The sequence below is a fragment of the Protopterus annectens genome, chromosome 4.part0 (assembly GCF_019279795.1).
Source record: "Protopterus annectens isolate FY-2018-M chromosome 4.part0, PAN1.0, whole genome shotgun sequence".
Taxonomy (NCBI): domain Eukaryota; kingdom Metazoa; phylum Chordata; order Ceratodontiformes; family Protopteridae; genus Protopterus; species Protopterus annectens.
Genome location: NC_056733.1, coordinates 1281012141 through 1281025808, shown reverse-complemented (window position 1 = coordinate 1281025808; position 13668 = coordinate 1281012141). Strand labels below are relative to the sequence as shown.

At 38.3% G+C, this 13668-nt stretch overlaps 1 protein-coding gene across 2 annotated transcripts in view; it reads right to left on the bottom strand.

The window, feature by feature from the left end:
- FSTL4 (follistatin like 4) overlaps nucleotides 1-13668 on the bottom strand; it is a 3154652-nt gene that overhangs the window by 341462 nt on the left and 2799522 nt on the right. For both annotated transcript variants that reach the window (XM_044069164.1, XM_044069165.1), the window contains exon 9: nucleotides 5841-6002. In XM_044069164.1, coding sequence (XP_043925099.1) covers nucleotides 5841-6002 — 162 coding nt within the window. The remainder of the gene's footprint in view (nucleotides 1-5840; nucleotides 6003-13668) is intronic.

Here is a 13668-nt window from a genome sequence, read left to right as displayed (position 1 = left end):
ACAACATGAATTTCAGAAAGGCCACAGTTACAAACTTATTTCAGTTTTAAAAGTCACATTGTTTAATTATCTGTGGGTTATTATTCAAAGTATCCAAAAGTGATTAAAATGAGAGACAGTACATGTGAGTGTGACATTGTTACTCAAAGTGACATTCTCCACTTGCAACTTCCCATTAGACAAATTTTCTCAAAAATGAAAGTTTAAACGCATTACTACCAGCTGGAGATATCCAGAACAATGTAGGGCAACTGCGAAGAACAATTCAGGATGCTAAGAACATGAGGAGGACTTGTGTTGCTTGTGCAAAGCAAAACTTGTCATTTTAACATTATTATAGTATCAAAGCTCTAGGTTGCATCCTGCTGGACTTTCTTCTCTGTAGTTGCTAAGAGGAGAGGCTTGAAACAAAGTTGCAAATATTTTCAGTGTTGCTTCACCTTGTGGTCATACCACATGTAAAGGAAGCCTAGCAAGATGTTCAAAAAAGAGAGAAGATCTATTAAGACAAAATAGCAGAATCCAGTATAAGAACAGCGAAGGCTGCAAGAAACTATCATAATGAAAACAGATGCAGCTCCTAGATCTTATGTTTCCAAAATAAGAGGCCAATTATACAAAGGGAAACAACAAACTTCTGTATAAGGCAGCACTGACTTCATTCCAGAACAATGATGAATTATATCAATTTGTTGTCAGACATCAGAAACGAATTCCAGATGATGACACTGTTAACAGTTAATGAATATATGACATGTCAAGCTCAGTCTGAAATAGAAATATTTCCAGATTTTTTTCATCAGAACTCATTAGAGACTGACTGTGTATATTATCTGCTGAGGTGACAACCAGATGCGACTGTATATAAAAAAATGAAACAACGGACGAACCAAATAAGAAAAAATTGTCAAGAGCCCAAATAAAATGGCATGGCTTTAAACCATGGTATAGCTTTTCAAAGGGTAGCAAATACCAAGTAATATAGCTGTTATTAATGATTAGTTAAAAGTTGTTCTTTTGAAAATGTCAGCCAATTTTCTTTGTCATGTGACATACTAAGATTTAGTATAGGTAACATTTATTTATTTAGTTAGTTTGGGATGGTACTCTGACCATATTATACAGTTTTCTGGCACAGCCTGGTATTAATTCATATGTAAACATTAATTTGTACCTAAGTATTGTAAAATTCATTTTTAAAAGAAGAGGTTGTAATGCATATAAATAGTACTTCTTTTGGATACCCTTAAGAATTATGCATGATTTGTATATCTTGTAACTTTACTTGAATACCTGCTATAAGAGAAGTCATTGTTCCCCTCTACTCATCACTCATTAGACCTATTATAGAGTACAACGTCCCTTTTGGTATGTACCTCACAAGACATCTACAACAACTGGAAAGGCCACAGAAATACCTCACAAAAAGGATTACCAGCCTCAAAAAGATGCCCTATGCAGACCATCTCAAAAATCTCCAGTTTTACTCTGTCGCATATCGCCTACTCAGAGGCGATCTCTGCCTAACATACAAAGCTATGTCAAACCCAGAGCTGTTGGACATGCTCCACGTAAAGAAATCCCAATCCCTCCAAGCTACATGCTCTAGGGACCTAAACCTTGTCACCACAATAAACAGAACATGCTGGAAGGATAAATTCCTATCTCAGAGAATTCCCATACTCTGGAACCAACTACCTATCTATATCAAACAAAGCTCCTCATTAGCACTCTTCAAGAAAAAGCTTGATGATTGGATGGGAGATAGGAAATTCACCTTGGGGATCACTTCTCTGGCTCTGCTTGACAGGGGCACAGGAAAATAATTTTCTTGGGTGGCTAAAGCCAGGGCACCATTTGGCTAGGCTTATATAGGCCCTAGGGCCAATAGCCTAGTATCTACCTATGAACCTATAAGACACTAATGGTAAAGAAAATTAACCCATATAATCCCATGACCCTACTAATGAGTAGTAATGTTTCTAACCTAAATAAACACAATGTATGGACTTGGATTTGTAATGCATAAATATGGACATACACGTCCCACTTCTCATGACTATACAGGACAGCAGTGAACATACATGGCAGGGCAGCAGAAGACTGATGCCACTCTTTTGTGTAACACTTTCTCCTTCTCTGCACTTTTGACACTATATACTGTTTTCTGCAATTCCTTTCCACTCTTTATACAAGCCATAAAATGGTTATATGTGTGTATAACTTATCAAAAAAATCATGACTGCCCCAGGGGATGCATTGCACATGTACATTTGGAGGAATCTATAAAAGGACACATATAAAGAGTAATAGACTACCCCTCAAACATGGAAGGTTCATTAGATAAGGACTACTTATGTTGCATATTGTTATTTTTATAAAGAGAACAAATGAGATGGCACACATATAAAGAGTAATAGACTACCCCTCAAACATGGAAGGTTCATTAGATAAGGACTACTTATGTTGCATATTGTTATTTTTATAAAGAGAACAAATGAGATGGCATGTTCTTTTGAGGAGCAAACAGTGAAATCATGTGGAACAGTACACATCTTTTTTCATTCTGAAGGTACAGTGATGCATATTACCTAGTATTTCTGAGTATTATTGTATAAAGGGCATACCAATATCATACTAACTATACCTCTTTTTATTTGCACCCCTCCAGTGCTACCTCCCTGAAACTTAACCACATATGAAAAGAACAAAACAATCCAAAATACTGCTACAGGTCTGGAAAGCAATGACATTCAGCGGAAAAGCTAGTCATTCCTTCAATAAACTTTATTTCAATAAAAATAAAGAAGTGCTTTTGTTCACTTAAACCATATGTGAACTTCTTCAGACTGTATCAAAAAACTGACTAGCTTATCTGCTGAATGTCATTGCTTCCCAGAACTGTAGCAGTATTTTGGGTTATTTTATAGTTTGTGTCGTGAAATCAGAAACATATGGAAAGAAGACCACATGCAAACTAATACACATTTATAATTATTAGTTTACTTATTAGTTTACTTATTAATATAATCTAAGCTAATACATTAAACCAATAACTGTTAATCATTTTGGTCAGCCACCTACATCATGTTCACACATTACTAGCATGATCCACTGAGGATGATTCCAATTTGCAAGAGCCTGTAAAAAGACTGCATGCACTGCAACAGTTTATATAGTGATCAGGGAGACTTCCAGTTGTGTCTATGAAAATGTGCATGGATGTGAGAGCACCTGCTCTCAACATCAATTCTGAAATGGATAAATAGATGCTAACACTTGCAACTGGTACAAAGAAAAAATTGTGAAGCAATATTAGAACAAATGAAAGGTGGCCAATAATATGTTTTGGTGGAAATGCATTCAGCTATATGGACTATAAGTGGACCATAACAATAACAGACCTTAATAACATAGCAATGTCCCTAGAAGGGTCTGTGGCTATATTATTTATGCACTTTAAAATCATCATCAAACACAGGTCCAGATGAGGGACATATCTGCAAATGTGAAAAGAAGCATGTAAACAAAAGAACTCCTTGCAGAAAACCAGCAACAATATAGAAAAGGTGTGGTGCACAAATCAATCTACTTAATAATTGCCCTGACCTGTGGAACATATGGCATGACTTACATACGTCAGTTTTAAGAAACTGTGGTATCCCAAAGGACAGAGACCCATACTATGTCTGAGCTGATACAGTTCACATATCACAAGTGAAATCCTATGATACAGAAAGGAATAGTGTGTTTTTAACCCAAGCAATAGGATGTGTAAAACCATGACTTTTACAAAATGAAAGAAACTCTGAGGAAGACCTAGGCCTTCAAACACATGGGATGGACTCATAAGCAGCAAATCTATTCTTGACAAAGTTCCTCTAAAACTTTTTTATTAGCTCACAAAGACGTGTAATAACTTAATAATCTACTAACAAAGAAAAAGGATGTTTGCTATTTCAGACACTGTGAGATTATGGCTAGCTGAAAAAATCCTGGTAAGCAGATTTGCAGAACTTCTGTGGGCACTTCTGAAACAGATGGAGATTGGTAAATGAGAATCCGTAATGTAGAGAAAAGCGCATCTCAAACCTGGACTCACTTTTGACAAAAACACAACTTACAAACAGATAGATAGATAGATAGATAGATAGATAGATAGATAGATAGATAGATAGAGAGTGAGATGTATATAAGAAATGCTGGTACTCGAGGGAAGCAATGCAATTATATCCTCCAGGCAAAGGAAAAAGTAACAACAAAACAAGGAGCTCAACACCATCTCTTATTATGTGCTCATAAGCTGGAAATGCTCTGTGAGAACCTTGCTCCTGTAAGGACAAAGACTGCTGTGATCATAAGCTCTAAAGCAATAATATTACAGCTGGAAGAGAAATGTTTAGGATGCATGGGTGGTTGAAGTGTGCATTGCTATTGAGCATAGAAGTCAAAGTGAATGTCGAAAAACAAAATAAATCTTTATGAAGGTCAGCTGAATAGGTCAAGCAGGTCAAGCAAGTAGAAATGAGAATAACTAATATATTTTTAGGAAATCTCTAGGGGAAATGGAATGTGAAAGCTGGAACAATATAGAAAGTCAGTTTACAATTGACTATACATTACAGTACAAAATGGCACAGGCAAAACAAAGCGTTAAGTGTAGCTCTAGCAGAATCTCTTTGCATGACAAAATCAATAGAGCATATCAGCTTTTTGTTTTTTTTTGGCATGGGCAGTATCACAATGTTCCAGGGAAGAACTGCATGTTCTTATTTATACAACTATGGAATACTTGGTAAGTGTGACACAATCCCAGTAACCTACATTTATATCATCGAATGCATATGTAACAGGTGACTACTAATCAGCCAGTCACATCACTAATTATGTATTTGCTAATCACGTCTTTATTCCAGAACTTGAAGAGAGAAAAAAAAGTAACAGCATGAGCACAAGTGGACAGAAGTTGTTTTTTGACTTAAACAGCTCAAAGCCATGCGTTACTAATTTAAATTCTGTACATTCTTAGCATTACAAAAGATACACTTGGTGAAGGAAAGCTCTAATTTGTGTTAGTGACTGAAGACACTAACATAACATCTCAGGTCCCATAGTTGTTCTTCTTTCGGCTTTTCCCAGTTAGGGGTCGCCACAGCGGAACTCCCGACCGCTAATGATTGGCAGTAAACTCTTATGGTGCCAAGGTGCCAGCCTGTCACTCAACCTTCAACGAAGGCATGCCCATTCACGCATGTCTTTCGAATGCCACTCGACCGCGGGGAGGATATGCAGACTCCACATAGAAGGCGCTCCAGCTGAAGATCGAATGGGAGAGCCTCTTGCTGTGAGGTGACAATGCTACCGCTGCATCACTGCAGGGAGATAAAACTCTGAGTGAGCCCTGAATGACTTGAGTTTGATTAGCAGCATAGATGCTGGATGGACTAGATGGGGGAGGCTGTGTTATTCTACTAGTCAATGTTTTCTTAGTCATACTTGTTGTAAAGAGCAGTCATAGCCCATTATTGTTGTAATGATATAAAAATATTTTTATACACTTTGAGACATAGATGTTTGTTGTCAGATTTAGTTGGCAAGTCGAGAAATCATTCCCCATACATGTAGCACCTATTGAAAAGAGTATGGCAAAGTTCCATGATAACCTGGACAAATTTCCCATAGTAGCAGAAATACCAGCTTGGGTCTCCCCAAAAACAGTCCACTAGCTTAGTGGGACTAGCCCAGTCAACAAAGGATAATTAAATACATAAATAAATAGGCGTACATTTAGTCACTCAGTGCTTGCAAACTAATGTTTCTCATATTGCTATAATAATTACCTAAAAGTAATAACTGACTGGGCAGTTTTGGCATGACATCAATTCCATTCTTCAACCAAAAAATATTTGGAGTTGGAATTCCATCCGCATGGCACTTCAGGCTAGCAGATACTCCTGGTTCCTGTGCCTGTGTCTCTGGATACACCCTAATAACAGGAGGAACTGAAAAAAAATCAGATAGTCAGTTTTATTTCCAAAGATTTTCACATGCAAAATTTGATTTCATTTTTTTCTAATTGATTTCATTTTTTTCTAATATACAAATATATTTATATATATATATATATATATATATATATATATATATATAAACAAATCATTCTGCCTTGCCATCCACATCAAAATGTATATATCACAGAAGAATTTCTTCAGCAAACATGCATTTTGCTGTCATAAAGAAATTTTGTCTAAACTAGTGACACATATGCAAAGAATGATACACTTCCCTTTAGACATCAATGGATACTTATCTAATGTAAGAATATTACCAAACTGTATTATTTAAAAGCACGGTTTTATTCCATCTTATTTGAGGCAAGTTTTCAGATATGAAAGTAAAAAGGTGGGAGAGAACACTTTCATCAAATGAATATCAAGAACATAAAATGCAGCTTTATCAGGTACATAATAAAAATCTACCAAGTTCCCAAGTCAATTTGTCATGCTCAGGAATTGTAATGATTTCTATTGAATTCCTATTGCTTTAGATTGCTGCTTTACTTCCACCACTCTTGAATTCCCACATTTTCTTAATTTCTGTCTCACCAAAAATAAAAAAGTTTTAAAATAAAAAAGAAACATTTTTTCTATTAAATTAATTATATTCATGAATTCATACAATAGTAGTGAAAATGTGTACTTCCTACCTGAAAGTGTCAGAATGGTAATATATATATAATGAAAAACTGTGTTGCCAATAAATTAGCTGTGAATAAAATTGAAATGAATATGCTGTTATAGAAAATCATTACGAACGTACACTATAGTTCATATACAAATAATACATGCATACATAAATCTCTCTCACTCTGTCTCTCTTTCTTTCTCTCTCTCTATAAATACAGACACACACATTCACACACACACACACACACACACACACACACACACACACACACACACACACACACACACACACACACACACACCCATATACACCTATATGTATATGGGTCCCTGGTCACAATGTCAAGCAGCTAAAGATGAAGACATTAACAATGATGGTGACTTGATTAAAAAAATAAATTGCAGAGGGAAACTTCTGTTTTATCCATCATACCTTTGAATGATTAGATATATCTACTCCAAGATTGCACCACAGTGGAGAAAGGGCCACTTCCCTGATCCTCATGGTTCTGGAATCTCAGATAAAGTATGTCATGGCCATTTACAATACTGGCTTGATCTTCAGCTGTTTGACATTTGGGCAAAATAGTATATGTCTTTTTTTTTTAATTTTGAAAGATTGCATATGCCAAGGTATTTTCTCATGCATGTTAGTGTGTTGACATTTGCTTTGTTGTGGCCACTATTATTGATGCATGGGTTATCTGATGAAAATGAGTGAGTGTATATATATATATATATATATATATATATATATATATATATATATATATATATATATATATATATATGGAGAGAGATAGAGATATGCATATATATCTACATATGTTTGTGTGTGTGTGTGTGTGTGTGTGTGTGTGTATATACATGCATAGATATGTATGTGTACAGGTATACATAACATGACTGAAATACTTAAATATTGTCATCACTAATGTCTACAAGAAAAGCCTGACAACAACAGTGACACATCACTATGCATGCACTGCAGGATAACCACAGAGCATACAAATAAAAACACTAAAACATATGTACTTTTTTTTGCAATTCTATGTACTTTCCACACACCCTGCTAATGTTATATTCTAACTCTGACAATGGACAATGCTGAGAAGAGGGCATATTCCCTAACCCCTTAATGTAGCTATCTCATCCATCTTTCAACCATCTGTTTAATTTACCAAATTGTGTTGACTAAATAGATAGACTAAATTACTGAATCCCATATATATATATTTTTACACCCATCAAAACTCAAAGAACTCAAACTTTTCTTTCAAAGTAAAATAATTCGAAAGACATAGTTATTGAAAATTCATTAAAATCTATTGTTCATAGGTACATAGGTTCATAGGTGTGTACTAGGCTAATGGCCCTGGAGTCTTTACAAGCCTAACTCATAGGATTACCCTGGCATCGTGCCACCAGACCTTAGTTCCCAGTGCCTCTGTGGAGTAAACCCATTGGAGTGATCTCTGGGGTGAATTTTCTATTTCCCATCCACTCATCAAGATTTCTCTTGAAAAGGGCCAGTGAGGTGCTCTGCCTGACATGTATGGGAAGTCTATTCCATAGCATGGGCAGTCTCTGGGTTATAAACTTGTCCTCCAGCATATTCTGTTGATTGTGGTAATGAGGTTGAGCTCCTTGGAGCATGTGGTGTGGAGCGATCGGGATTTCTTTAGATGTAGCATTTCTAACAGAGCTGGGTCAGACATGGCTTTGTAAGTCAAGAAGAGATCACCTCTAAGTAGGAGATATGAGACAGAGAATAGCTGGAGTTTTTTAGTCTGTCCATACAGGACAAATGTTTAAGGCCTAGGATCCTCTTTGAGAGGTATTTTTACGGCCTCTCCTGTTGTTGCAGGTGTTTAGTGAGGTACATGCCAAATGGGGCATTGTACTCAATGTTTGGCCTAATGAGGGAAGAGTAGAGGGAGACAATGACCTCTTTCTTCCTGGATGCAAAACCCTTAGTAATGAGATGTGCCACATAGAAACAGTTTCTCACCACAATGGGAATGTGGTGGTCGAAAGAATGGTTGCTGTCAACCTGTGTTCCCAGATCTCTTATAACGCATTCTGTGTTCATTGGACTACCATTGATGTGGTAATTCATGGGAACTGGGTTTTTCCCACAGGGGATGACAACACATTTTTTGGCATTGAGCTTAAGGCCATGGTTCTGACAACAGTCATTGGTCTCAGTGAGGCCTTTCTGTAGGATATCAACATCACTTGAAAAGTTAATAATAGCTCCCAACTTGGAATCGTCTGCAAACTTTGTCAGCCAGAGTCCCTTTGTGTTGGCCTGGACTTCAGAGAAGTAGATACCAAACAGGAGAGGACCCAGGACAGAACCCTGTGGGACTCCACTCTTGACTGGTCAGCAGTATAACTTGGAGTCAGCTACTTTCACACTGTGGATTCTGCCTGTGAGCCAGTTTGCAACCCACCTAGTGATTATAGGGGCTGATGCCTAGCTTAGTGAGTTTTTCTATGATTCCTGAGTGGGGAATGGTATTAAAGGCCTTGGTCAGATCAAGGTAGGCTGTATGAACCACCTTGCCTTCATCCATAGCGCTGGCGGCTGACTCAAAGAAGTTGACCAAATTGAGCAGCCATGATCTACCCTACACAAAACCAAACTGTGTGGGATCCAGAGTTTGGAGATTCCCTATATCCTTGTTTATTAGGTCCATGATGATGCATTCCATGGCTTTGCATATCAGACTTGTCAGGCTAATGGGGTGATAGTTCCCAGTTTCTGTAGTCACTCCACCTTTGTGGAAAGGGATGACTGTAGCAGTGCACCATTCAGTAGGGACAAAGCCTGAGGTGAGGTGCCAGTTCACTCTGTAGTTCATGGAGAACACAGCCAGGGATATTGTCAGGTCCCATACAAGCTGTTCTCTTGGCTTTGGACAGTGCTGTTTTAACCTGTGCAGCAGTAATACTGGGTACCTGGCAATCTACTGGTATTGTGACTGGTCCCTTGGTGGGGGGGGTTAAAGATGGCACTGAATCTTTCAGCCAGTATATTGGCAATATCTGTTGGCTTGGTATAGGAGGTACCATTGCACAGTAGCTCAAAACAAATCTGGGTATTGTCATGGAGATTCTTTGTATAACTATAGAAGGCCTTCTGGTTGTCTTTACTATCTACTGCAATTCTGTTTTCATAGCTAGCTTTAGAGGATTTGATGAGGGATCTCGACTTTTTGTTTCGAGTTTTTCCAGTTTTGGGACTTCACCTTATTCCTCATCAGTTTCCTCCTTTTGTTGTAGAGTTTGTTTATGGCAGGAAACAACCAGATTGGCTTCCTTTTGGAGGAGAGTGTCTTGGTTCTATTTGGTATGGTCAGTTCCATGCATTTGTGTATGTGTTCATACAGTGCATTTGTGCATGCTTTGGTGGTTATGCAACTGATCTCCATTTGCAGAAGTTAGCCACCTCTGTTTTTTTGGAGCCCAAAGTTAGCTTTGGAGAAGTTTTTCATGGCGGTTACCTTTGCAGGGAGTGTGGGTGAGAGGGATATGGATTTCCAAGGTGATTAGTTTGTGGTCAGATCTAACCCGGGAGGAGCTGATTATTGGTGTAGAGCAATAGTCACCCATGTTAGTAATGACCAGGTCAAGGATGTTGCTACCTCTAGTGGGAGTAAGAACAAGCTGGTCCAGGGCATTGGAATTAATGAATTTCAGGAAATGTTGGCAAGTGCATTGGTACATGAGTAGTTTTCCCAATTAATGGAGGGGGTAGTTGAAGTCGCCCAGTATGAAAGTGTTAGGTTGGACCCTAATATTCTCCAGGGTGCTTAAGAACATGGAGTGTGAGTCTTGGGACATGGTTGGGGATCTATAGCAGGCTATGACCTAAATTGCTGTCTTACCCAATGTTAGCTGCACCAGAAGTAACTCAGATGTATTATATTGGGCTACCAGTCTGCAAGTGTGCACATCCTTTATGAATATGGAAACACCACCACCTTTGGACCTTCAGTCCAAGTTCTGGGGCCGAAAGGTGTAGAATGAGTTATAGCCTGGTAGTGCAGGGGTGCTTTCTCATGCCTTGAACCAGGTCTCTGTTATGGCACAGATGTCAATGTTCTCCATTTTAAGGAGTGCTTCGAGCAAGTGCATGTTGAGATTTAGACTTTTAGCGTTGAGCAGCATGACCCTCAGATTGCATTTGTTTGTAGCTGTTATGGTGTTAATTTTGTCTTTGGAACACCGCCTAAAAAGGGCATTATAGGGGTGGCAAGAGCCTTGGCCAGTATCCAGAAGCCCAGGGGTGACAGATGCAGGCCATCTCTGGCAAAGCATTGAGGTCTGTCAGTCATGTCATCCCAGGCAGACAGATCATGGATCCCCTTAGAATGACACCAGAAACTTTGAAAATTTTTGAAATCAATCATTTTCTGCTTGTACTGTGGTATCATTCTGGGTGATGGTAGGATGCTGCTAAGGGCTTGGGTCATACCCGCCTGGGATACATAATCCAAGAGCTCCTCCATGACTCTTTTCCTGTAGTCCAGGGAGGTACATCTCAGGGCATTCACACCCACATGTACATTGACAGAGTCATATCTGTACCTGTTCTTGAGGGACCTGACTGCATGCATAATGTGGTAGATGCTGGTGCCTGACAGGCAGCTGACTGTTACTTTCTCTTTATTCAACCTTGTGAGTGGGACATCAGTGTGACTCACTATCGATTCACCTATGACTAGTGTGTTGGCCATGCTGTTTTGCCTTAGGGGCTTTAGTTGAGTGGCACACTATTTTGGAGAGTTATATGTGCCGTGATTAGTATTGCGTTGTGATGCTCGAGTGGGTTTTGGCCTTGGAGGTCTCTGCTGTTTGGATACATTTTTATTGACAGCCTCCGCAAAGGTGGGCGTGCGGTTTGGGTTTTTATGTGAAGGCAGTGCTAATGTGCGTTCTGGAGGGCTATGTGTTCCATGTGGTGTGGTGCAAGTGTTGACCTTCTCCTCCTGACCAGCTATTCTGGTCTTGGCTGGAGAGTGCATGGCTTCCAGTTTGGCTATATAAGTGCATCGCTCACAAGTCTGAGTTGAGAGGATTGTCAGTGTACATGAGGCAGTTGCTACATTGCCTCAGGATGCCCACGTTCACCAGGTTAATAGGAGGAAGAACAGGGAATTGACCTTTATACATGACTGGAGGGGTGGGCATTAATAATAAGTACTGGAGCTGTTTCCTTGTAGAACGTTTAGTGCTGGTAGCACTTTAGTGTACTACAATAATTGTTACAAGAAGTCTGGTAAAGTAGACTAATAAGCTAGCAAAAGTGCAGGAGAGGAAAGAACTAGTAGATCTAAGGGAAAATTTTGAAGAGCAGACTTTGGCACCACTCAGAACCTTACTAACTGTCCTTGTTAACCATTTTTTGCAGGTGGCCAAGCCCTGTGCATCCCCATGCTGCCAGAAACGTATATATACTAACTCCAAGATTGTATACTATGAAGGAAATGGTCAAACCACCTTACCACAGCATAGTGCAATCTTGCTAAAAACAACAAACTTCATGACATCTCTATTCAATGTGCATGTTATTGCATCTGTTGTATTGAAGAAAGTGCACTTTGACCTACAGTTTATTTATATATATATATATATATATATATATATATATATATATATATATATACATATATATAAGTTACTAATAGCCCTAAAGAAACCGGCAATTCCAAACTTCCGGTGCTTTCAGACCCAGTCGGCATCCTTTTTTCCCCATCTGGTATGTTAATTACTATAGCTGTTTAAGCTATCTGTGTCTCAGTATCTGGTCTTCTTAGAAACTAAAATTGTGAATGTTGCACAGCTGGTTTTACTGTATGTAACGGTATTTATTTGTAACTTGAGCCGTTAAATTTAAGGGATTTATGTGTCTCTGTGTTGAACTTCACTAGGAATGTGTAGCACGTGTGCTTGAAATGCCGATGTTGTACTCTGTTTCACTTTGTTTCTTTTGCCTTCTATCTGAATTGGTCAACTGTTTTCAGTCTGTTTGCCAGGATGTTTACTCCTCAAGGATACTGGATCAATAGTTGTTGCTAATATGTAAAACAGTTTGTTGTAGACTAAAAAGAGGCATTTCACAGCTGTTTAGATAGTTTGTTTTTCAGCAGAAAGCGCGACTCCATTTAAATCATGCTGGTAAATTCCACTACGAATATAAGCTGCTGTATGTGGGGTCATCACCTGTTGTTATACATCGTATGTAGAATAAGTACTGTCTAGTATTTTTAACTATTTTACAGCTATTTCTGGACCTATAGTAAGATCCAACTGTAACTTAGACTGATATTATCTGCATTAATGTTATGTTGTATAAAGAAGCTAAACTACTACTTATAGCACCGCTGAGCTACTGTTAGCCGTTTTTCTCAAAGCAGAGTGCATGTTAACAAGCCTGCTTGTCTGGTGGCCATAACCTTATGCCTGAATGTGTCTCACTCTGAATGTATGCTTATTTCGAGGAAGATTCCCCTCTAAATAATAAATAAAGAATCTTCAACCAGAAAGAAGAAATCCTGAACTCTGTGCCCACAGACCACCTACCTGGGGATTGATCCACCTTGCTTAAGGTTAAGACCTGAAAACTGTATTTAAATTATGCAAACTGTATTTTTGCACCCCGGGTCTAAAGGCACCTCTAGTTTGTACCCCATAGCTTTCTGGCTAAATTCAAAACAACTAAACACAAGGAACTGCCCTAGCATTCTAGAATACTAATACTTAACCCAAATTAATTTCTGCACATAGTATTTCCCCCAGGCTCTCCCCCACTATACAATTTAAAACCTATGCACCATTTCAACTAAAAATCAGGTTAAGAATATAGTTTCACTTTAAACTTATGTTTTATTTAAAAAATAATAAATACAGAAATAATACAGAAATAAGTAAACATATTTTATTTAACACAATTACTTACCTTAGACTACCACTT